We start from the raw sequence: 26,593 nt of genomic DNA, 5'->3' as shown, positions 1-26,593 counted from the left end.
TGCAGATTTAGCATGACATTCTGCTCAATGCAGGTTTCATCTTTTTATGCGAGTGAGTCTTAACTAAAACCTTTGGATTTTTCTCTTTCAGAATCGTAATGAAATAAAAAATGGAGCCATCCTTCGATTAACAACATCTCCGGTGAGTCAGTGTTCTTTTCTTCTCTTCCTTCCGAGTGAAAATTCAATTAGTAAATCATTGTGAACTAATGCGTGTACTTTTAAGCTTTATCCAAAATGTATCCCACAGTCTTCCAGGAGCAAAGGTTATGAGTTATGGAGGCAGGGGCAGTAAGTCTGAGTGACCTTTGGTGATACTGTTGGCACAATTGGGTGGGATTTCTGTGTCTCACTTCCACTGAGAACAGTCTTCATATACAAGATATCGCTGCTTCCCTGTTGACATTGCAGCCTCACTCAAGTTGCTCCTTTTCTGACTCAGAACTCAAAAGCAGCAAGCCAGGAGGAAGGTCAGGGATTTGAATCACGGAGGGCTCTGCTGGGTTGCTCGGGTCAGAGCTTTCCTGATCTCTGGGTTTGTGTTGAGTAAGTAGCAACTGTAATATTGAGATTTTACTGGGGTTTCTTTGTTGTTGTTTTTTTTTCCCCTACACAGTCTCTTTGCCAGCTCCTAAAAAGCATGGCAGAGTTGCTGGTTGCTCTGTAATGGCTTGTTTTCCTGCTGAGTTGAGCAGTACTGCTGCCACATGCTGAAAGCCATTATTAGTCCTGGAAGATGTATGTCTGAGGCAGCAGCAATCCCATTTCCTTGCTGACAAATGTAGTTAGTGTGCCATTAAAATGGTTTACCTTTTCCTGATGGTGTTCTAGCCTCTGCAGATTTGAAGCATTCTTATGGACAAACTCTGCCACCCAGTAGCTTCTCAACAGAAAGCACTTCTCAGCAGCCAACTGGGCAAAGACAAGAGGTTTCTTCATATTTTCTTCATTTTAATATATTTTTCATATTTTTGAATGTTTGTTACATTCAAAGCTCTATAGACATAAAAACAAACAAACAAATGAACAAACCAAAAACAACAGCAGTTTAATATTGTGGCTCTCTCAGAGTCTCTGTGATTCCAGAGTCTCATGTATCACCAAAACAGCCTTGTGCAAGGAAAAACTACTTCTGGTTGAGTAAACCCTGCTTGATGGAAATTCTTCAGAAACAGACCGCCCAACACCAGCTCCTTCTAACCTTTAGGACTTCTTAATAACAAATATCCACTTCAGTGCTGCCCAGATGTGGGATCTCTTGAAATCAAAACAGCATCTGTGGTTCATCAAGAAGCAATGTAGTCCAAACGCACTGCGTCATGTTTTGGTGTAACCACAACATGGAACAACCGTGTAAGACAGCTCATGGAATTCTCCCATCTCAAAACCCATAGCCAGTTGCACCATGGACCCTCACTGAAGAGAGGCTGTGCTGTGACTGGTCTGTGGAGACGGCTGGCTGGCTTTATGATCACTTGTGCAATTGGAAATAGAGCCTACAAACTCAAAAGACAAATCTTGAATGTACAAGCTTTCTGCTATTACCAGCAGTCAGGAAGGTGGGACTTAGCACAGGACTATCATCATCTTGTTCTGTTTCTTTGGGGATTTGCCTTGGGGTCAGTGAATCAAGACAGGAGTCCTTAGGATATTGAGATATTGCCTGCTACTTAATAAATTATGGACCTCTCTGACACTGGCCCACAGTTATGAGTGACTCAGCCATCCTGTTTTAAGATAGAAGGCTGGTCTACTCTCTGGTCTCCAGTAGTGATATTTGTGCCTAAAACCAGTGCTTATTTTCATGCTTCCTGATGTTTAAAAATTTTGTGTTAACTTTTCCCAGAATCAGAGAGGTATCTTGGATTGGTTTTTGTCAGATTAGCAAATATTTGTATTTTTTAAATAGGTAAGAATTGAAGTTCTGCATGTCCTCAGCCTACATTTGTCTCTGTTTTTTAAGGTACTGTCAAAGTGGTCATCATAGCAATACCTAAAACAGATAGGTTAAAGGCCTCCAAGTGAGGTTCTTAAACTGGTGACCTACACAATGGTTGTTGTTTACCCTGAAAAGCTAACAGGCAATCTGTTTTCATATTTTCCTCTGAAATTCTGTGTGAGAGCAACAGTAGTTGGAAGAGAAAATGTGAAGAACAGGCTGCATGATACACTCCTACAAAATGGGAAAGATGCTTTCCTAGTTGTTAGTGCTGGGTGAGAAATGTTTTTCTCATCATGTGAAAACATCAAGATTCTGAATTCCCTCCACCTCTTCTGTTTTTTCTATCCTACAACAGAATAAAGCTGAAACTATCTTTCCTCTTCCCCTAAAAAACCAAAATCATACTTAAAAACAGCAACAAAAAACAACAACAACAAAAAAACAAAAAACCAAAACAAACAAACAAACTCAAACAACACAACTTTATGAAAAGGTAGAGGATTTAGGAAAGGAGAGAAAGATTGAGAGAAAAGATGAGAAGCCGCATATGGATTATGCAGTTTCTGGGATGTGTCCTTATAGTTTGAGAGAGGCCTGAGCTGCCTACTTCCTGGCTGTCGTGAGGGGAAAAAAAAATTTGTCCTGAACTTTATGAGCCTTCTGAGGAAACTTTTCTCCTTAAGCAGTTGAGAGGAGTTGTGTTGACCAGTTCTGAAGGCTGCATGAACTTAAAATGCTTTTCTGGTCCTTAATTTTTATGCAGCATAAAACCGTGACAGCCAGTAGTCTGGCTGTACCCTTTAGGGTTGCATGGCCCAAGTAATAGAAAATGGGGTGAGAAGGATGATATGCAATCTTTTTAAGTTTTGTTGTCATTAGCCTCAAATTATTTATTGCTCATGTACCCAGAGTAACTATTATAGATTAAAAAGTGAGAAGAAAGAAAGGTAGTTTTATCTAGAAATAGTAAACCAGTATTTTTGGGCTGAATGTTTTTTAAAATGAAGATTTGAAATCTAACTCCATGGATATAAATGTTAAATACTTTCTCCTTTTTAATCTTGAATTTAGATTATTTTGTGTGCTTATACAGGAACCTTTATCTGAAAACCATTGTTAGTACTGCAAGGGCAGAACTGCAGTTATGGTGTGCTGCTAAATCCATTATAAATGCTTGCCTTGAGAGATTTACAATGTGCCTATTTTAAATTTCTTTGAGTTAAAAGTTTGCAAACGCCAGTCCTTAGGCCTGGTGGGAATTTGAACTGCTTCTTTGTTTCCGTAGGTCTGTTTGCTAAGTTTGTGAGATTCTCTGAAAGACTGTTTTTTTCTAAACAATGCTATTTTTTTTCCTCTATAAACCACTCACCACACAGACACTCTGTTTCCTAGGTAACTTGAGTGCAGATTGAATTTCTCCCATATTATCTTTGTTCTTATATCATCTTTCTTATTTATTTTAACCTCTCCTATCATCTTTCTTACCCAGTCTTTGGGCTATTGTGTGTTTTTGCAGTTTTCCGTGACCTGTTTTCCCCCTTTGTCCTTTTGCATTTCTGAAGGGACGCATGAAAAGTTTCTTATGCAACACTTCTTTGTATTTGAACATATGTGACAATTGAAATGCTGTATTGCTGCTGTCTCTTTTGTGATAACCACGTTCCAGTGCATGGTGGGTAGGTGTATAAATGAGCTGTAATTGCTCCCGGGTGTGACGCTAATCCGAAAGGACTTTTGTGTCCTGCAATACAGCAAGCAAAGTCCAGCATTTTAGTGTGTGAAACTGCAGGATTCCTTCAATCAGATCCTGCAAATCCTTTTTCAAATGACTAATCATTTTAAAGAGATGCTAAAATACTGGGAAAATTAAATTGAAGGAACTAGTGTATTTTTTTAAATTTAATGGTTTTCAAACAGAACTCATTATTTGAGCACTTACCATTTATTAAAAGCAGCTTCTTGGGCACTACAAAAATGCCTTCCTTGTGAGGTATATACCTCAAACCCTGGGTAAAGGAGGTTTTTCTGATGTGGTATCTGTGGAGACTATGTCATGGGTTGCTGGTTTTTTTTTTTTGATCCCCAGGTCAGATATCAGTTGACTTCTCAAACCTGTAACTTGTTTGTAGGCAGATATATTACCATGTGTACAATAAGCAATAGTGTAAATAAGGGTGTTCAATAATAGTCATCACAGTATTTTCTCTGAATGCTTCTACAGATATGAGGAACATGCTCTTTTTATTTGTATGTGATCTAAACAGAGAAGGAAGTATAAAGAGTTTTTAAACCTATTTCTGCTTATACATCTGAATCCTCTTAGTAAAATTTTGAGGATCTAGTTTATAATTTTTAATCTACAATTTCTTGAACATGTGTTTGAGGTTCTGTAAAAGCATAACTTGTTGCAGTTCTGGCCTGTGATTGTTATTATGTTTATCATGTAATGATGAACTAGTAGATAAATGAACCTTATATCAGAAGCACTGACCATGGGGGTCAATTAGCTGCTTTTATATTTATCTGCTTGTAGTAGATTTGAGAAGTGGAGTTTGGGTTTGTTTTTTTATAGAGAAATGTTTAATCTGACATTTCTAGGTTTCAAAGGGCACATTTTGAATAGTAAGTGGAAGAGACTGTTTCAAACGCAGATAAAAGGAAAAATGCTTATAAAGCATTATAAATGCTTTATAAATGCTTATAAAGCTGTGAGAAGTGGCTAATGATTGCATAAACTCATTTAAAAGTATATTTATGTAATACTAAAATGGCTATGCATCTGTAATGCTTTTGTCATTGGTTTAGTGGAAGACGCTAGAGGTAACCATTTCCCTGTTTCTGCCTCCTTAATTGCCTGTAATGATTCCACAGGAACTCTCTGTGTTTCGCATCTGTACAGGGCTTTAGATGTAGAAACTGTGCTTCAATGTTTTTGCAGCGTTCTGCAAAAAAATGTCAGCCATTAAGGTATGCATTGATTAAAGTAGATTCTCGTTGCTTACCTGGCATCAGATCAGCCTTGGTGGGTCTGCTGAATGTGTGCAATGATGATTAGGTAATGTATCCAGTCCCCCATTGCTCTCTGACATATATGCAGTTGTAGGTGAAATGGCAATAACAGTCCAGCAAAAGGCAGTACTTTAAGCCACCATGATGTTTCAACACTGAATGATTTAAAGTAAACCACAGAAATGCACCTATTTGGTAAGGACAAAGGTGTATTTGGTAGTTACTGATGGTCTGTATGCTCTTTTCCTGGCAAAATATTGACTAATGTGACTAAATCTACAGGGTTGATCACAATGCTCTTATTTTATATGGGTTTTGTAAAGGATAAAGAAGACAACAGATTACGTGATGGAAAACCAGCAATTTAAATCAATGGTCCAGCTTTCTTCCACAGTACATTCATGTTTGATAGTGGTTGGATTTGAATCTGTGTCCTCCTTCTTGTCCTTACTCACTGTATTTTATATTCTGTACAGAAGTCCTGTGTTGTTAATAAGTTAATGCCTGGTTAATAAGTTGCTTTCAAAGTTTGTGCAAAGTATTTAGGGGCCAAGAAATGATAATTTGATCAGTAGAATCCCTTGTTAGGATGATCTTGGGATTCTTAACCTCCAAATGGCTATTTGAGTCTCTAAGAAAGTCACATCCTGGATTTAGGTCATTAGTTTTCTCTTTAAGCTGACAATCTCATCAAGCTGCTCCTTTTAAGCACTGCTACTCCCTAAGGGCAACCTTTTAGGATGTCCTTGGAGCAAGTCATTTAATACTAGACATGTGGCTTATGCCACTTGACAGCCTTTTGAAACACTGGGACTTCCACAACACATTTTTCAAGTATCCCATCTTCCTTCCTTCCTTCCTTCCTTTCTAAAGAGAAGTTAATTCTGCCTTTCATTTACCTGAGCAGCCATATTTCTGCTAATTCTCTTTAATGATTTTTAGTAGTGAAGGATTATATATTTATATTTAGTCCTACCTGAATGATATTTCAGTAAGAATGCAGACATGGCAGCCAGCTCTGCTATTGCTCTAATGAGCTGTGCTTTCTGTCCATCCACTGATGGCTTGCAAATCATTAAAATAGCTCCCTGGTAAACACTCGGAGCATATTTCATCTGGATTTCATTTTTTAATGCAGTCATAAGTGAGCTGTACGTTGCACAAGCATGTATGAATGGTATGGCAACAAGAATTAGAGGGCTTGTGAGAGCTGCATGGTGTTAACCAAGGCAATATTTTCACATGTCAGGCATTTGGGATGACAACAGACAATATGACTTTTGTCCTTGTTGCCAGTGAGACACGTGCCAGCACTCTTGCTGACACAAATGTATGTTTAACCCTTAAATCAAGATCTCCTCTGCCATTTGTCTGTTCTTTTCTCGTCTGAGAGTAGAAGCGGCAAGGTATATTCAGCATCTTGCAAAACCTGTTTAATGTAAGAAAACTGCAACTGTGTGTCAACTTTGCTGATGGAACATTGGCAGAATCAGATAAAGCCTATGATTAGTAAGCACTCTTTTATGTGCTTAAGACATGGCTGAACAACTTTTGTAGTGTGGATTTTTGTGCTCTGCAGAGGTTTCCAAGCTGTCTCTGATCTAAGATAATATTTTGGTTTTAGTCTGGTGAATTTCAAAGCTCTCACTGACTGCAGAGGAAAGAGGATTAACATATCTCAGTTGATAGCTTGGTCCTGCTCATGTTGGTGTTGTGCAGTGTAGGTGAGCTGCTGATGTACATCAGCAGCCTGGTGGGCTCAGGTTTGGTGACAGGGAAGGTTAGCTGTTCCCATGCTTGGTGTGGATACATGTGGAATGGAAGTCTGACTGGCCAACAGCAGCAGTTCACCAGTCCCAGGTGTTTCTGCTGGGGACAGGACTCTCTCCTCAAGAGGAAGGGTGAACTTGACCATAAATAATCTGTTGTCAATATGTATGAAGACAGAGCATTTTTTGCATGGCAGTGTGTTGTGAAGGGGTTTGGAGGAGGATGTTCTCCCAGGTCTGCTCACATGTTTTTCTTGCTTGCTATTGTGATACACAGGCAATTACAGTCTCCATCTGTTGGCCACAGCTCTGCTGCCCAAGGTTTGCCCACTCAGACTTATTGGTAGAGCAGCTCAGGAGAGCTGCTTGGTCACTCTGAATCATTTTGTTCACCTTTCCTATTGTTCATTTTCACTGAATCAACGAGCTTTTTGAGGACTGGGTTCTCTTGGAAAGCTGGAAATACTTCCAGTTCAATAGAACTTCTTTAGTAGGCAGATAGTGGGAGTGGTAACTTCCAAGAACTATGGCATGTTGGAGAAGGCTGTGTGCACAGATTTAATAGGTTTAAGGTTAAATGTGAGCAATCGTTTCCAAAGTTTGGGGAATGCAGCTGCCATGGCAGTATTGAAGTTTTTCCAGAGTGTTTCTTTCCTGAGGTGAGCAGGAATTCAGACGTTGCATGTATTCAACAAAACAGTAATGTTTTGAGGATATTTTGCATCTCTGAGTCTTCCTTCCTTACTAGTTATTGTAGTGGGGAGTCTAGGAGTTAGGAATGGCTTCATGGAGGACGTACTTTGATAAGGTAGAAGTTAACTGTTGAGCTTCTGATTCAGGTAATAATAGTAGTGAATTTTTGTATCTGATTATAGAAGAGTACTTTAGCAAAGCTTTTTTCATCCCCTCTGATGAAAGGAAAGGACTAGGGTAAGTATTTGGTAGTTACCCTAGAAGTTGAAAGTAAGTGATATGTATTTTTATTTCGTCCATGGGCTTCATGATTTACCTTATCACCTGCTTAAGCTTGAGAGAAAAGTCTTTAGTTGCCATTTGGACAGCCATTGCCATTACAGGGAGACTGTATAAACCATTGTTCCCCCATTATTACAACTCAAATCCATGGATACAGTAGGTAACCTTCAGTGGAAGAAAGATCTTTTGGATGAGAGGATTCTGCCTTTTTATAGGTAATGGAACTGCTATGGCTGCGTCACCTATACTTAGAGCATAAAAAAGCTAAAGATATTCCATTTCTTTGCAATACTATATTAACCACAGGCACACTAACTAGAAGGTATTTCTCCCACATACACACCCCTTACTACGTTTGTTCTGGTCAAATGCTGACTGGAGACCATGCATTTACCACCACCATTGAAAAAACAAGAAGTAACAAACCTTGCTGATATTGGAGGAGATTGGGACATTTAATTTATTCATGTTTTTGAAGCAATCAAGGTTATGTAGCTAGGCAGCTGTATCTGTAACAACACTGTGCTGTTTATTTCTCTGGGCTCCTTGTTTAAATGTTCACTTGCACTAAAAATGACTGCTTTCTCAGAATCTTGCTCTTCAGAGATGACCATCTCTGTGAAGAGTACATTCATTAATTGATCAGAAAAGGAATTGTTGTCAGCAGGGCCCTTCTATTTCTTCTCCAGCTGAGAAAAAACAAGCATCATCTCAGAGAAAATAATTCTCAACAGAATTTACATTTAATTTGTTTCTCTAATGACACATAGCTTCTCATTCACCTTTCTTTGGGTGCAGGTAAGAAATGAATTTTAGGAAACAGAATTTTGCAAATATCTCTATATGTAGGGAGGAGGATTATTTTTCTAAGAAAAGTATTGCCTAGCTAGCTATCAACTGAAGCTTTTCGGTATTCTGTTCAGGTAAGTCAAAACATCAAATTGAAAACGTGAGATGTATTTTAAAGTATTTATATGGCTAAAGAGAGAAGCAATTTAATATGCATTATATAAGTATTTCTTTAGCTTTTTATCATCTGTGTCCATTTTGAGTTTCACTGACTCATCCTCTATTTGAAATATTAATGGCCAGAAAAGCATAACATGAGGATATTAAATATGCAAAAATATGTATGACAGATATCATAGTATTATGTGGGAAGTAATTATTTTATGCTCCATGTTAAGAGGGTATGTGAGTGTTTGAACTGACTGTGAAGAAAAGAAGAGGAGGAGGAAGGAGCATAAGGTCTGAAGTTAGTCATGGTTAGGACAGTATGTTGTGTCTTTGTTGTTAAAGGTGAAGTGTGTAACCTGAGAAAGCACTGACGGGAAAAGAAGTGCCACTATTGTTTTACTGAGATTGTCTGATGCAGTTTGTTTTATTTTCATTTCTCCTTCATTGATGTGACACATAAACTCTTCAAGCCAAAGGCTGTCTTTAGTAATGCTTACATTTTCCCTGAGACAATGGGACATCTATCCATTGCTCAGCTAATGATTCTGCAAGAGTACAAATAATTATAAGCAATAACAGAGTAATACACAAGTAATATACTTTTACAAAAGTAATTTGTATTTGACCTACTTAATCTTTTCTAAGCATGGAAGTAAAATATCATTCATATTAAACATGGCCATTGTTCCTGCTTACACTGACATTTTACTCATGATTTTCATTGTAATGAAAGCTGTTTTGTTGCTTTTGTTTTGTGTGCTTTGTTTCTCTCATAGGCTCAAAATGCACAGCAGCTCCATGAGAGGATCCAGTCTTCTAGTATGGATGCAAAGTTAGAAGCACTGAAAGACTTAGCCAACTACTCACGGGATGTTACGTTTGCCCAAGAATTTATAAACCTGGATGGCATTTCCCTCCTAACCCAAATGGTTGAAAGTGGCACAGAGTAAGTACTCTGCTTAAACTCTGGTGTTTCTTCTGTGTAGCGTGATTTCCTGCTGTATTTCTGAGTTGAGAAATTAAATATCTCAAGAGGTCTAGGCTGCCAGGATAGTATATTAATTATCAATGAGATATTGTTTTTTTCATTTTCCCCTAACAATGGGCTGATTGGGTCTGCGAATGAGCAAAACAGGAAGTCACAAGTACTGCCTGTGCCATAAAGTTTGGGGAGACTGGGGTCCTAGTTTCTTCTCTATTCATTGGAATTTCAATAAGCCAATAAAGTATATTTAAAGGCTGATGTTTAAGTGATATCACCTCAAAACTACATTTTAAGTTTCACATTACTGAGAACATGTGTGGTAAAACCCAAATGTAAAAAAATGTTTTATTTAATTTTTTATTTTTTTTTATTCTGAATGGGATTTTTCAAATACCAGTCAGGTTTTTTTGACATGAAATTGAAAGCTGACATCTAAAAATACACTCATTTTTTACCAGAACGCCTTACTAAATTTCATCATTGGTGAAACTCAGGACCAAAGTCCTGAGAACGTGTCCATTGGCTTAATGTGGAGAGTGAAGCAGAAAAATAGCTACTGGCTTGTTGCACTATTAAATTATGCTCTAACAGTAATAATTTGATTTCAAGTAAGAGATTTGCACTCAGTGTCAAGCTGTACTACACAGGAAGAAGTCAATAATACTCACACCATCTCCTGAGAGAAAGAAAACTGAAATCAGTTCTAATCCCCTCACAAATATGCTTGTGTTCCCTTGGATTCAAGGAAGTAAGTAGTGTTAGGAGATAAAGCAAAAGTAGTAAGCAGTCTTTGAAATGGACCACAAATGGTCTCTGAGGGTTTTGTACAAGATATACTGTGTATTTCCCGCAGAAAAATTTACTACCTTATAGAATCCAGTAGTCCATAGATTGGGCAGCGTAAAAACAATCTCTCCCTGATCCCTGCTCATTGTGTGGTTAATGGCTTATGGGACTCTGAATCCTTACTAACTACAGCTGTACACTAGATTTCCAAAAGCTCGTGCTTTAATCTTCAGCATTTTGGGGTTATAGTCCTTATTTTTTTGCAGTGATGTGATCAGTGGCACACATCACATGTATGCCATTTAAAAAAAAAAAGTGGTTTTAGTTACCAAATTTGCAGCTTGTCTTTTATTCATGTGGTATTTGTTGTTTACGGACCAAATTATTTTCAAAAGCAAAGACAAGTTTGAGTTTATTTAAACCCATGTTTACAACAGTTGCTGTACTAATGAAAAATATCCTAAATGGACAGGCTCACATATAACTGTGAAGATCAGAACACAGGAAAATTAAATCTTGTGGTTTATTTTGTTGTGACGTTATTTAGGTTTCATGGTTTAACTTACTCCACTGCAGAAAGTATTTAAACTAAAACACTTCATTTTCTGTTGAAACAGACAGGAAACATTCACATTTTTTATAATCTTTTATTTTAGCTACACTAAGACTAAATCAAGGGCCCTCCTCACCCTTCAGATGTGTTTGTACGGCTGTTTTGTAGCTGTGGGATGAGCCAAGCTGTAGCAGACTGGTCTGGATTAAAAATAACTGTTTGGGAGGGAAACTACTAATGACAACACTGCTGTTGATAGAACTGCCTAGTAAATGACGCCCTGTAATAAATCCTGACCAAAGGTATAAGTTTTCAAACCACACAGCAGGCTTGTAAACTGGACATATGAGCAGAGTTTACTGTCTTTTTCTTTTATGATTATTTTGTTATATTTTATTTTTGTAAGTGTCTGCATTTTGAGGGATTTAAATTTTTTCTTTTTAGCTGATGTAATGTGTCATCAAACATTCATTGATGGATCTACCTGTCTAATGTGTCTATCAGTGTTTCTGTCTGTGGGGAGAAATACTCTTGAGTCTGGGCATTGGACAAAGACTCAGACTGTGAGAGTTTCCAGCAGCTTCACGTGTTGATGAGCTCTTAGGACTCACTGCAGTCTTTCATGTTCAGCAGCCTAGACATTCTGCAGCTCCTGAGGGTGTCAGCAGGTCAGGTTTTTCCAAGTCTGGTTTTGCAAAGGGAGCTGCAAAGCAAGGACATCTGTGCTATGCTGTACATTCTCTTTTGCTTTTATACTGTGCATCACTGGCTGATGAGTGCATATTTAACAGAACTTGGGATTTAATGAAAGCAGCAAACATACACAGAACAGCCTAAGCCTACCATAGTGGTTCTGCTTTCTTTTTTTATGCTACTTCAAGGTACTGAATTTGTTCCCTCACATCACGGTCTGTCACCCACTGCTGTGTCAGCACACCAAGCAAACAGACAAACTACTTCCTCAAAATAAAGAAAAAAAACTTTTTTTTTTTTCATTCAGTGCCCTAGGACGTCAAAGAAAGGCAGCTGGAATCAGTCAGTTGTCCTCTTATGGTCTGTTCTTGTTTTTGCTTGGACTCTCTGCACTACTGTTAATAAGAGGTCCCACACAAGATGCTCACTGAACAGATAAATCAAATTGAAGGCCTCCTTGCCATTGTTCCCAACTGGGCTCAGCACCCTCAGCAAGGTTGCTTTGTGGGCTGTGTGGCTGACAAGCTCACCAAAATGCTCCGGAATATAAAGCTTTTCTCTGTGTCCATAGGTGAACCTACACTGCTTTCTCAGTGTCTGTGGGGGAATCTACACAAACAATTACACTAGCATTATAAAGGGCAGAGGGTAGATATTAGAGGAGGAACTAGAATTATAGAACAAGAATTAAAGGAATTAGAGCCAGATATTTCTGAGTGGGGCAGAAGCTTCTTTCATAGCCCGGTTTTAGAAGACAATGTGTTTTATAGAGATGCATTTAAGGTATATCTTCACCATGGAGTTATCTTAGCCACCTTGGTGGTGCTCCTGTAGAGCCAGACTTATTTGAATAGGCCTATGGATAGCCTACCCATACAGCAGAGACAAACCTCATGTCTTAGTGTGCTGAGAGATGGTCCAGCTCCCTGCCTTCTTCTCCCATTTCTTGTGTATTAACCCCTGTTCTTCACCCCAGTGCTGCTTTTTTTTTTCAGCAACTAGTTCGAGGAGTTGGTTCCAGTGTCTGCATGCTTCACAAAGCCAATCCAGCCTGTTAACTTATTGTGAAGTACATGATTCTGCTAGAATACTAACTCTCTAAAATTAGTTTTCTGCTCAGTTTGGGACTTGAAGGAACAAGAGAGTGGTCATGAGTGGATGGAGGAAAAGCCCTTTTTTTGTGGCAACAGACCATTGTATTGGCCTAGGTGTGTCACTGAGGCACAACCTGAGAGCAGTCCTGCTGTGAAACAGTGTGAGGGTGGTGGCTGTCTCTGCTCTTGTATTGCACCCTGGGGACTGGCACTGAGACTCTGGGGGGAGTGGGAATGGAACATACCCTGCGGTGTATCTGCTGGTGTTCTACAGGGATCCCCTCTGTGTGCTGTGCCAGCTGCCCGTGGGTTGGTGCAGCTGGGAACAGCCCAACATCTGTAAGCCCAGGCTGAGTAGTGCCTCTGTTCACGGTGTGCTGCAGCTGTGGTAGAAATCCATGAATTTTTTTAATTCAATCTTTATTCTCTATTTTTTTAAGGGCCAGGCAGTGCTCATTAGAAGTGCCACCATGCTCAGTGCAAAGTTGCTGTGAGGTTTTCTTTGCACATGGATTTTGTGTTAGAGGCAGCTCTGCAATTATAATTTGAGTGTGTAATTAAGTTTTACTGGTTAGCCTCTGGAAAACAAGACTTCATCTTTTTATATAACTTTCACTGAAGAAGAGGCCTATGTTTTATTTATAGTTGGCTTTGTTTTTTGTGCTACTTAGTCATTATTTCAGTGAAGCTGATGACTATTAAAGTAAAGTGACCAGAGTAAAACAATGTAAATCCCTGGATTTCTAGTTACTTCTGTTTCACTTCACAGGTGATGAAAAAAAGAGGCAATATAAAAAGTTGACAAGAAATAACAGTGTTTCCTACTTAGTTTTCCATATGTTATATGCCTGAATGTTAAAGAAACTTAGAATGTGTTAGAGAATAGAGAACTGCAGATATGATGTCTGCAAGCACAAAGCTCCTAGGGGTTGGTGGTAGGGTGCATGGGCCTTAGTGAAGCTGGGAGTGCATCTTGTCAATATGAATATATTTGCAATGTCTCAATGCAATGCAATGAGAAATGCAGTGTCTCAGAAACTGTCCACATGTATCTTGATCTTGTTGATTGAGATGGCTTATCTTGTTTTTCCTTCAGGCTCATTCTTGCTTCTACAGCATTCCTATGAGTCTTATTAACTGAAAAAGGAAAAAAAAAAGATAATTTTTTGGGGTTTTTTTTTGTGTGTTGTTTGTTTGTTTGTGGTTTTTTTGTTTTGTTTTTGTTTTTGGTTTTTTTTGTTTGTTTTTTTGTTTTGTTTTTGTTTTTGTTTTTTTTTTCCTTTTGAGTGACCTATAAATTATAGAAAAGACTTCATGACAAGTTATGAGGAACAAGAAAATGCTGATTCCATTCTATAACTACCCATGATGTCCAATCATTTCTCAACACACTTGTATCACCAAAGAGTGGGGTGGATATGTGCAGGCAGCTATTTTTCTTTTCTGAGACTTTTCAGAAAGTAATTTCCACAGCACTCATAATGCTAAACTTTTCAGAAGCCAGTCCATGCCTAGTTAAGAGAAGCTGACTGTGCAGTCCATCTGCTTGGGTGTACAGACTGTCTAAAGGGGAAGTGTAAAGGTATGCTGCTTCCACTTCCCCCTCAGAGTGCAGTGGCCTAAAATGGGGCAGAAAGTGAGCAATGCTGCAGAGTCCTAGATATCCTAATGACTATAAAAAGTATCTTCAGGAACCAAGGTGGAAGAAGGAAGCATGTCTTCTTGCTGCCCCAACTGTGATAATATAGTTCTGTCATTCAGAGCTGCATTCCGTAGTCAAGCACAGAATTGTATTTCAGAAAATCATGTCTGTACAGATAGTCTTTCTGATGTAGCAGAAGACTGTTAAAGTCATGGGTTTTTTTTCTTGACGTATCAAAATAGTTGTGTGACTGGAACAGACTCTCAGCCTTCCTTAGAAGGAAAAAAACATCCTCATAATGCCTTATAAAGCAAGAAAAGGAAAACGTAATTCACACACTGTAAATATTGAAAGACCAAAGAGTTGATAAAAGGAATCTATATTTATTTTTGCTATTGCTAGTAATAATAATAAGGATGAGCTCATTAGTAGGAGGGAAAGGAGGAAGGCCTATGCAGAGTTTCCAGCAATTTTTTTAATTGGCATTGTCCTGATCTCCATGACTTGCCATTTGGCTGAAATAACAGAGTTTCTGGGTAAAAAAAAAAAAAAAAAAAAAAAAAAAAAAAAAAAAAAAAAAAAAAAAAAAAAAGAGAGAGACTATGCTAAGCCTAGCTGTTTTGACAGTAACCAGGACAGAATTGTTTCTGCTGCTGTTGAGAAGATTGGTCTTCAGACATCTGCTTCATTGATGAGGCTGTGCTGAGCTTTATTGTCATACAGTCATGGCACAAGAATATGCTAGTTAATGATGCTAAGACAAGGTAGCAGATAGTCTGGTTTTAATTATAAGAGAGTTGAAATTGCTTAGTATGCAGATTAAAAAAATAAACAAACCCACTTGCTTTTAATTGTGATAGCTGCCATCTTTCTATTTGAAATAATAAATGCAGCCAGATTAAGTTAATGTAAGCTTCTAAATAAATGTGTATTTGTAATGGCAGTTTATATTGAGTGTCATCACACAGCATGGATGGCCAGGGTCTCAGACCCAGCCAGCACAGGTTTAGGAGGGGTAGGTCATGTTTGACCAACCTGATCGCCTTTTATGACCAGGTGACCTGCCTGGTGGATGCAGGAAGGGCTGTGGATGTTGTCTATTTAGACTTCAGCAAGGCCTTTGACACTGTCTCCCACAGCACACTCCTGGAAAAGCTGGCAGCCCATGGCTTGGACAGGAGCACTCTTTGCTGGGTTAGAAACTGGCTGCATGGCCAGGCCCAGAGAGTGGTGGTGAACAGAGGTGGTGAACAGTGCTGCTTCCAGCTGGGGACAGTCACCACTGGTGTTCCTCAGGCATCTGTGCTGGGGCCAGCTCTGTTCAATATCTTTATTGATGGCATGGATGAGGGTATTGAGGCTTTCATTAGTAAATTTGCAGTCAACACTAAGCTGGGAGCGTGTGTTGATCTGTCGGAAGGTAGGAGGACTCTGCAGAGAGACCTGGAACAGTTGGATGGATGGGCAGAGTCCAATAGGATGAAATTCAATTAGTCCAAGTGCTGAGTCCTGCATTTTGGCCCCAAAATCCCTCTGCAGCACCATAGGCTGAGGGCAGTGTGGCTGGACAGTGCCTGGGCAGAAAGAGACCTGGGGATACTGGTGACAGCAGCTAAACATGAGCCAGCAGTGTGCCCAGCTGGCCAAGAAGGCCGAGGTCATCCTGGCCTGGATCAGGAATGGTGTGGCCAGCAGGAACAGGGAGCTCATTCTTCCCCTGTACTGGGCACTGGTGAGGCCACACCTCGAGTGCTGTGTCCAGTTCTGGCCCCTCAGTTTAGGAAGGATGCTGAGACACTTGAGTGTGTCCAGAGGAGGCAACAAGGCTGGCAAGGGGCTTGGAACACAAAACCTGTGAGGAACAACTGAGGGAGCTGGAGTTCTTTAGCCTGGGGAAAAGGAGACTCAGAGGTGACCTCATCACTCTCTACAACTCCCTGAAAGGTGGTTGTAGTCAGGTGGGGGCTGGTCTCTCTCCAGGCAGCAACTGACAGAACGAGAGGACACAGTCTCAAGCTGGGAAATACAGGTTGGATATTAGGCAAAAGTTTTTTATGGAAAGAGTGATAAAGTATTGGAATGGTCTGCCCGGGGAGGTGGTGGAGTCACCATCCCTGGATGTGTCTAAAAAAAGACTGGATATGGCACTCAGTACCATGGTTTAGTTGAGGTGTTAGGGCTGGGTTGGACTCAATGATCTCTTCCAACCTAGTGATTCTGTGATTCTGTATGGGTTTTGTCTTGAGTAAGGGGAGCCTTCTACTGAACACATGCATTTGCAGAGTTGGCTGCTCTACAGCTGGAAGTCTCTGAGAGATCAATTGTGCATGCTTTAAGGACAAATTGCATTGTTCAGTGAAATTCTAGCTCTTGGCTTGTCTTACAGAGATAATACTGTATACCAACCCAGTGGAAAACTGAAGACAGATTGGTTTGGAATTATTCCGACTTTAGCACAGTTTTTGGGACAGTTGCTCAAATACCTGCTGGTGGTTTTTTCCATCCCAGTCTGATGAGTATTTCAGCAGTGCTGTCAAAACATTTAAGCTCACAGTAACTTGTTCCTGTCCTGCTTCATCTGGAGAGTTATACTAATACTGTTCCTACCAAGCCGGACTGGAAAACTGGTGTAGGTTATGGAAAGTGACAGTAGAGGCTACTTTTAATACAATATTCCGTAACCCAATTTAGTTCCCTAATTGAACTCACAGCATCGCCCCAGAAAACAGTTGTGCAAGCACAACTCACTAGATGAAAGGAAAATGAATTTTCAGAAGATAGGAACAGTACTAATCTAGTAGGTTTTTGCCACTGTATAAAGTAGTCTTTTTCCACCATTCCTGGCTACTGGCTGTGTAGTACCTGCTCCCTCTCTTGTTCAGCTCCAGTGCTTATTTGACTCCTCAGTGATGCAGTTCAATTTGCTAAACTGTCAGAAACTCAGCCAGCAAATGGAGGCAGGAAATTAATTTGTATTTTTGACAGCACAGGGTTTTAAACAGCCTCAACTATTCCTGTAAAGCTTCACCTGGAAGCATAGATTACTTAATCTGACATTGCTGCCAAAATCAATTCTTGTCCAACAGGGGTTTTACGCAGTCTTCATTTCTTAGTGCTTCTGTAATGTCGGGAGAGGGTGACTATTGTCTATGAAGCAGGAATCCAAAAGAGTATATAAAATCAGGTAATACTTCTATACCACTGTGGAGATAGTAATAGCAGGAGAAGAAGAAGGGGCTGCAACTCCATTTTTCAGTGCAGTTTCTATAAAGAAAGAAGGTGGAGTAGGATTTTTTCTGGAGTGGCCTTTTTTTTGTTTTTGTTGTTGGTTTACTTTTCTTCTGCTTGCTCTATTTTGGGTTTGTTTCTCCATCAGGCTTGGATTGCACCCTCCCTCTCAGAGCACACAAGTACAATTTTTCTTGTATCTTTTACATATGCAAAGCACACATTGTAGGCTTTAGATAAAATCATTGAATCGTCTCACTTGGAGGGGACCCAGAAGAATCATTGAGTCCAACTCTTGAGTGAATGGCCCCTACAGGGATTAAACCCACAGCCTCAGTTATTAACACTATGTTTTAGCCAACTGAGCCAATCTCAAGGTCATCTGAAGGTGGAACTGTCAGAGATCACATTTTGGAGGGAAGAGAGGGAGGGTTGCTGGTCCCCCCATTCTAAACTTTCTCAAGGCTTGACTTTTTTACTTTGCTTGTCTTTGAGAATATTAGCTTTTAAATTACCTTTTTTAAATAGTGATGTCAACACTCCTGTTGACAGGAACAGGGATGGGGAGAGACAGTTGTACTGAGTTTTGTTTGACAACTGCTTTTTTAAAATGTTATAAAAAGAGTAACTCCAGCAGTGGATTTATATTTCCAAATATTCTCCAGAGTACCAAGGTGGGCAAAACAAATCTGTTTTATTTTGTTAACTCTAGACAAAACTGTAGTATTTGAAAAAACAAGAAAAATAAGGGGTAGAGCTTAAAACCTCCACTTCTACAACTTTCCAGGATGTTTTTGTCTATTGGACTGAGTATAGCTGTGGTATATTGTGGTGGCTGTGAGGAGTCTGAGGGCTGCTGTGTTACTCTATAGTAATAGTAATTTTGTAGATTATTCCGGGTCAGAGTGTTTCCCAATTGTCCCATGCCTGTGTTAGCCACACCTGTTACAGGAAGAAACCAGAAATTTGTACTCTTAGATTTTTCTTATCATATTCCTAAACACTGCCTTTATTTTGCACGTTTATATAAAACGTGCATTACCCTTGTGTTTGCCTGAAAAGCAATAACCAAATGGTGTTTTAATGTGGTTGGCAGATCATTCATCCATCATCCCATCAGTGTTTCTGTAGAGGAGGAAGTTTTTGTGAACATCTCCCATCTTTGGTAACAGTGGCCCTCTCTGGGGTCATACTGCATGAAAAGCTTTTATCCTCATTGGTACTCTTACACAATTCTGCTCATGTTCAAACAGTGTAGGCTCAGAAACAATTGTGCTGGTGTGACTGCTTTAGGTCTTGGTATCATTAGTTACAGTGGCTCCACACTGGCTTCTACAATGGGACATTTTAGTCTTTTCCCCCAGTTCAAACAAGCCCTTCCTGTGCCCTGTGGGTTACTCTAGATGGGGTTGAGATTTGGGGTATCTTTAGTCTTGGTACAGCAGTTTTGACACATGAACAGATAGGAGGTGATCTAGTCAGGTCCCTGCTAAGCTGGACTCTGTTGGAAGCTGCTCAAGGTGTAACCTGCAGTATTTGAGCAAGTAGTAAGTCTGTGTGCTTGAGGAAGTCCAAAGAGAGCTCACTGCTCCTTCTTGGGATTCATTTGGAAGTGTACCACAAAGTTCCTTTGAGGCCAGACAGGGAACATACAATGGTAGAAAAATGTCTAACCTGGTAACTTGTAATTCATGTTATTTTCCATTATGTTTGCATCTATTTTGAGATTCCTGCCTGCGTAAAAATCACTGGTTTTGTCTTTCACCACTATAGAATCTCGACCTTTCACAATTGCTGTCTAATTTACCCTTATAACATCTGCTTTTTGACCGTGGTTTTGTTACCATCTGTGCAAGTGCAACCAAGGGATGCTTTCTTAAAAAAAAAAAAAAAAAAACAAAACGAACTATCAAGCTAATTATGATGTCTAGATCAGTAAGACTGTCAACATTTTTGACCCTACCTTGGTAGCTCACCAAGAAGGCCTCTGCAAAGCTGTTTGGTTGCTACCACAGAGTCAGCCCTCTGGAAGAAACCCAACAGTTACATATATATAGAAAGAGGAAAGCTGATGGAGGTGGCAGACTGTACTTAGTTTCTTTCCAGGCTGACTTGCTGAAAGAATCAGCTTGGCTTCTCCTTGGTGCCTTTTTCATGGTCTGTGGGTAAATATGAGAGGAACCCCTGCTCATGCCAGTCCCCTCTCTATTATGTTTTGGTTTGATGGTGGATGAAAATAGCATGTGTTGCTTTAGAGAACAGCCTCCATCCACATCTTCAGTGGTAAAAGCCAATCTATAATCATGTGTTGCTGCAACATTTGATGTCCTAGATTGATTGCTGCTCTACTCACACCAAAGCAACAAAAATCAGTGGAAACTGTGTGATTTAATACAACGGCTATCTTTCCTCTGAAATAAAAATTTTGTCTCTGTATTGCTTCACCAGAAAAGTGTTATATAATTCAATTATTTCTGTATATTATTCTAAATTTATATTTTCTTTTACTTCGCACACTTTTTCACTTTTTGACCACAAGTTAACTGATTGCTGATTAACTCAGGATGGATAAGAATTCTGTAAATGCTAAGAGAGTTGCTGTCTAAATGTTTTGTTTTAGGACTTAGATGTTTGTGCTCTAATCCCTGTCTCAGTCATGGAGAAAATGGTCCTGATTAGAGCCTTTTGTGAAAAATCTCTGGCAAAACAGAGTCTGTCCTTTGAAGTGCCACCAGTTTGCAAACACCACACTTGTTTCTCTATCAGAAAAACACAACCCTAATTTCAAGTTTGTTTGCTGCTTAGCCACAGTCAGCACCTGGAAGAAAGCACCTATTTTAAAAACTGGCCTGGGAAGAGTGCTATGAAGTTTGGCTGATGTGCTGCAGAAAATTGCCAAGGATCCACGCACATTTGGGAGATGACAAAACCCATTTGTTGTGGCAATTGTTTTTGGTGGTTTAGCGGAATCTGCCACAGCGCGGAAACACTTAGTTTGCAGAAGCAGAGGAGTGACGTTCTACTGAAACTTGGATCTCCTGCTATGGAAAATGTTTTGAATTTTACTGCACATAAAAGCCTGTTGAGGGTTTTTCCCCCCACTTTTTAAGGCTGTCTGATCATCACGATTTTTTTTTTTAATTCATTATAACTGACTACACAGATCGATGTTGTAGCATAAAAGAACCAAGGCCATGAAATCCAAGGAGAAAATCTTGTCACTTCTCTGTTTTGAGTTAGGCTGTAGCCCAGTTTATGCTTGGTTACATGGTAAACTGTGCCAGCACTATCTTCAGGCGTGGGTATTGCAGCTCACAGCTGGCACAGAAGGACTTCAAGACCTGTGCATGAGGAACATCAGCAACATGAAGATAGTCTCTCTGTTTTCTCTACTGATGGTTATACAAGCTAGCCCAAAAGCTGCTCTCCTTTGAGAGTGATTCCTCTGGAAAAGGAGAAAAAAGCGAAGACCTGGGGAGAAGGTGCAGAAAGGAAAGAGGGATCTCATTGTTTTCATTTTGAACACTGGTCTGCCCAGTGTGGAGCTGCAGCCAAGCCTCTGAAATAAAACTGTGAAATAGATTTAGGAGACATAAGAAGAGATTAAATGAGAGATGAATTATTTTTTTAAAATTTCTTTCTAGCTCCTTTATTTTTATATGTTAAAGGGGTGTTTTAAAAAGAAGTTATCTATTTTTGGTGCCATTTTTACCATTTACTGTTCTAGATACACAACTTTCATCAATTCTGATGACTCTGATGTCAGTATTAGTGCTGGAGACTACAAGCAAATAAAAGAGTTTGCCAGGCAATGGGTACATGTTGTTGAAACAGGGCAGAAGATGCTTAATGTGTAAACCTTTATTGTTTTGTATCAAAGGCTTTTTACAAAAATGCTTTACTAAATTAGAATGTCTAGATATGTTTTTTTCCCTAAGAAGTTAACACAAGTATTCTGAACAAATATTTGAAATTTATTTGGAGTGTTCGTTTCAAGTTACTGAACTGTTTCTGTTCTCAGCAAATTGTTAGCAATTTACTGCCTCATATTGTATGCATGTCTGTGAATTTTATGGCTCAAGTACAGGGGGTTTGTATGCAGTAAATAGAGTACAGATGTTCTAAAGTGTTTTTCCTCACATTCAAGTTTTAATTTTGCAGACGATATCAGAAATTGCAGAAGATAATGAAGCCCTGGTAAGAACTTGATTAGATCATCACTTTGTATACTACCTCTTCCTTTGCATGACTGAGTTCAGGTCCTTGCGCTAATCTTTATATGTAAATACAACTGTGCATATTCATCAGTAAGTCTTCAATCTTCTCTGTTTTCTGCTCTTTGACGCCTGTTAAAATTTTCTGATTAAGGCTTTTTTTTGCTTTGCCTGTGGAATGAGTGCTTCATTTCTCTAACTTCAGCAGCGGCTTTTGCTATTTCTGAAGTAAGGCTTCTGTTTTGTTTTCTTTTTCAATTCAGCAAAAAATTAATTTCCCCACCTTTCCCAATTCCCTTCTTGGATTTCATTGACGTTTGTGGTTGATAGTTGGCAATTTTAATGGTCAGTGTTAGTGGGTTGAAAAGTAAGATCATTGTCCCAGTTTGAATTCCTATTATTTGCTGGTCCCAGGTAATGCTAGTTGTTGCAGATAGCTGCATAAGGGAAAACTGTAAAATAGTAAATGGCCTCATATCCGAATTTTCCTGCTTATTTCCCCAATAATTTTGAACAGAATGCTTCTGTTTGCTCAGAGTTAAGCACAGGCTTTTATAAATTTTAATCCCAAGAGATGTTCTAGTATCTTGATTAGCTTGCAAATTTGATGTGTCATGTATAGCTAAAACCCAAGGAAGCAAAAGAATAATCAATTAAGCACATGTCTGTCATTCTGAGAGCTTGATGTGATTTATCATGAAGGAAATGCAGCTCCCCATGCAAACCTGTGCTAAATCATACTTTCACAAATCTACTGTAAACCAAGTTCTGAAACATTTATTTTATAAATCATTGCCTAATAAATAAATTATACAGTAAGAATAAATTTGGCAGGAAATTTAAATCCTTCTGCTATGTTCACTTTCTTAATCTAATACAAAGTAACTTGTTTCATAATAGAAAAGTTTAGATTGTGATGAAAATTGTTAAAGTGACATGAGGCTTATGGAATTCTTGGCAGCATCAGCTTGGCAGCATGACCTGAAGGCTGTGCTGCCATTCAGCAGGACTGTGGAAGGCTGGACAATGGGGCAGAGAGAAATCTAATGAGGTTCAAATAAATGAAGTGTATGGTCCTGTATCCAGGGAGGAATAACCCCAAACAGCAGTACATGTTGGGGACTGACCAAGTAGAGAGCAGAGGAGGATCTGGGGGTCCTGGAGGATGACAGCTTGAGCATGAGCTGGCAATGCCCTTGGGGCCAGGAGGGCCAATGGTATCCTGAGAACACTAAGGCCAGCAGGTCAAGGAAGGTGATCCTCCCCCATTACTCTGCTCTAGTGAAGTCATATCTGGTGTGCTGTGTCCAGCTCTGGCCTCCTCAGTACCAGAAAGGTGTGGAGCTCCTGGGATACATCCACTGGAAGGCCACAAAGAAAATTAGGGGTCTGGAGCATCTCTCTAATCAGGACAGACTGCAGGACCTGGGCCTGTTTAGTGTGGAAAAGACTGAGAGAGGATCCCATTAATGGAGATAAATATCTCTAAGGCAGGTGCCTAGAGGATGGTGCCAGACTCTTTTCCATGGTTCCCAGCAACAGGACAAGGAGCAGTAAGGCTATAAGGCTATAAACTAAAACAAGAAGTTGCACCTCAGCATGAGGAAGAACTTCTTTCCATTGAGGGCAGCAGAGCACTGGATCAGGCTGCCCAGGGAGTTCATGGAGTCTCCCTCTCTGGAGACATTCCAACCCGACCTGGATGCGTTCCTGTGTCACCTGCTCCAGGTCACCCTGCCTTGGCAGGTTGGACCAGATGATCTTCAGAAATCCCTTCCAGCCCTAAAAATTCTGTGATTCTATGATCAGCTCTGCTGAGACAAGATCTGTCTTGTCTTTTTAGGTGGCATTTCCTCACTGCTGTGAAAATAGTTCTTTGTGGAAGAATAGTTACAGTCTATTAGCCCCTGTTTCCAAATTCTATTACACTGTAGGTTTCTATTGATTAATTTTATCCTCAGGACAGTACTGAAATACTCACTTACAGTTGCATTGCACCCTGGTTTTAGGACCTGATCTGAGGGATTGCATGAATTAATAATTTTTACACAGTTCAGCTTTGTTTACTTATGAGAACAAGGTTTTACCCACTTGACCCTTATTAAGATAGTTATTAAGAGGATCTTTATTGGTCAATGTAGATATAACACATCAATGAATAGAGCAATAAATAATGTGTCTGTGACTAGTTTATTCTGACCTTAGAAGTTAAATCCTCCCTGTAGAAACTTCAGTTTACATGGGGATACTCACTTTAATATTTTGATTTCCAGCAGTAGTACATGAGATAATACAATTAAATAGCACAAATTATTGAATTTGGGACTTGTACTGAAAAAGATACCAGAGGCATTGTTGAGGATGTGAAACAAATAGTTCTGGAAGCTGGCTTGCTCATATGTTTTGAAGGTAAAGTGTTTATACCAGTGCTCTGTGAGTGCAGTTATCCAACATCCTGACTATTTTTCACCCATGTATTAATGGGAAAAGATCTAGTGAAATGAGAACGATAAAAAAACCCACAGAGCTTGAAATAATGAACTAAACTATAATACTTCTCAGCATCCACTTCCTGTCTTCTTGACCAAAGACACTTAAGGAAACCAAATGCTGACTTACAAAAACAAGTTACTTTATATGTACAGGATGACATAATAAATAATAATAAAAAAATCCTATGAACTGGCTCTGTTAATTCACTGCATTGCAGTGCTAAACTGTAGTCATACCAAACTGATTGGAGAGTGATGTTTTTCCTGTATAGGAGTTCTTGGGCTTTTAAGAAAAGTAGTCTATTTGAGGAAATTGCCATAAAATGAACAAAACCAGGAATTTAAAAAATAGGAATAAGAAAAAAAGGGAATTCTAATCACATCTTCAGTGTGTAATAGTTCCTCTGGGCTAGTTTCCCATGCTTAATGTACCTTTAAGTGGATTTAGTCATACTCCATAGTAAGAATATCTACACTTGGATTTATTCAAGAATATTTACAGTTATGTTTAAAATTCACAGTATAATGAAAATGAAAATTTCCTTTAATGAAAATTAATTTTCAAACATAGTGAAACCCTGATACTAGGGTTGCAAAGCTATTTCATGTTCTTGGAATGCAAGGGATTTGAAATCAGTAAGGCTGACCCCTTTTAATGATGGAGTGAAACAGTACCACAAAGAAATATTTCGGTAGTGCTTAGCTATCATGATTAAAAAGAAAAAAAAATCTGTGTCAGTTGCTGTGTGGCAGTTAAGTGCATTTTCTGTAATCATCTAGAAAAATAGGGGCAACTACTACACAAATTGTTCCATCATTTTCAGCTGCACTAAGTACCAAGTAGATGTGAATTGCTCCTGCTTTGATTTGAGGGTGGCTTAGTTTTACCCTTGGAAAGGTTGCTTGAAGAAACAAGGCAGTGTAGAAGCAGTGAAGAGGAGCCATCGCAATATAAAGTTCACACTTGGCTGGCAAAGCATCCTGTTACATCATCAGTCTTCATTTTAGACTTAACTTAGTTAGATTCTGGCCTCCATGGCTTTTCCAGAGCTCTTGTCCTCTGATGATTAGATATATTCTGTTCCCCTGTTAAAATTTATTCATGGCCATTTATCCTTGACAGCTCCAATTTAAAAAGCTGTTCTTACTCTTTGATGTTGACCTCAGTGATGTCAGGCCTTTCAGCTGCCCGGTATTAGGCTGTGAGCCCAGATAAGAGACTTAGTTAACCATTCCTGCATTTAGTAGTAGGCTGCTGCTCTCCTGTGTACTTCCTGGCCAATCAAATTGTTTCTTTGCTGCTTTCCCTTGCAAAATTAGAGCTCAGTTTTGGTTCTGTGTCACCCAGAAAAGTGGTTTGTGTAAAGGTGTACATTCTTTGGCTTCTAGTCCCACTGGGCTGGTGGCTGTATGCTGGTTGTGACAGACAAGCAACAATTAATATCCAGATTCTACTATGCAAAGCTATCTTTCATATAAAACATGAGACACTCCATCAGGCTTGGTAAAAGCTTGTATTCCTTTGTTACCTGATGACAGTTGAGCCTGACTAATTATCTTGATTTACATAATCATTTGAGAAGCAAAGTATTTTTCCCTCCAAAACAGAGATAAAATGTTCATTTTGTTATGTGTGTGAAGCATGGATTAAGATTTTTTAACTTTCTGTTTTAAAAACATCTAGGGGATTTGAGTGCTAAACTGCCATTAATTTATTTTGAAAAGTAGTCCAAGTTGCTCTAGACATCTTTCAAAATTAGCACACAGGATAAAAAGACTGTTTAGGATGTGGAAATGATACCAGGAAGGTACGTGAGAGACAGGTGTGGTAATCATGGTCACATGGACATTCCTGTCATTTTTATTTTCAGGAAAGAAAAACTAGTATCGAAATGTGTGGAAAGGTTTGGGTTTGGTTTTTTTGGGTTTTTTTCTTCACAGATTCCTATGGTAAGAATACATAGAATTCTTAGGAATTTAAATGAACATGTTTGACCTGCTGTTTTTCTAAAGCCTAGAGATGTAGAAAGCAACTGTTGCCTTAATCTTCAGTCAGGTTTGTGAGAGAGGTTGAGGACCCACAGGCTGTATTAGAGCATGGCCATCCCCATGGAATGGCTCATGCTGGGACAGCTGATGGCATGGCAAACCTCAGCTTTCTGAGACCTGCTGCAGGTTAGGAGATACTTCATGACCACCAGCTGTCACAATGGGGGTTAGAAGAGGTGAGCCAGCAAAGAATAGTGAAATTGTA

The 26,593-nt window shown here is 39.3% G+C and overlaps 1 protein-coding gene across 3 annotated transcripts in view; it reads left to right on the top strand.

The window, feature by feature from the left end:
- Positions 1-26,593, top strand: part of ELMO1 (engulfment and cell motility 1) — a 305,386-nt gene that overhangs the window by 78,164 nt on the left and 200,629 nt on the right. For all 3 annotated transcript variants that reach the window (XM_066321961.1, XM_066321951.1, XM_066321970.1), the window contains 3 exons: positions 92-142; positions 9,429-9,598; positions 21,795-21,830. In XM_066321961.1, coding sequence (XP_066178058.1) covers positions 92-142; positions 9,429-9,598; positions 21,795-21,830 — 257 coding nt within the window. The remainder of the gene's footprint in view (positions 1-91; positions 143-9,428; positions 9,599-21,794; positions 21,831-26,593) is intronic.

The sequence above is a fragment of the Sylvia atricapilla genome, chromosome 1 (assembly GCF_009819655.1).
Source record: "Sylvia atricapilla isolate bSylAtr1 chromosome 1, bSylAtr1.pri, whole genome shotgun sequence".
Lineage (NCBI taxonomy): Eukaryota > Metazoa > Chordata > Aves > Passeriformes > Sylviidae > Sylvia > Sylvia atricapilla.
Note: the sequence above shows the minus strand (reverse complement) of the source record. Positions and strands in the feature narration are given on the sequence as shown.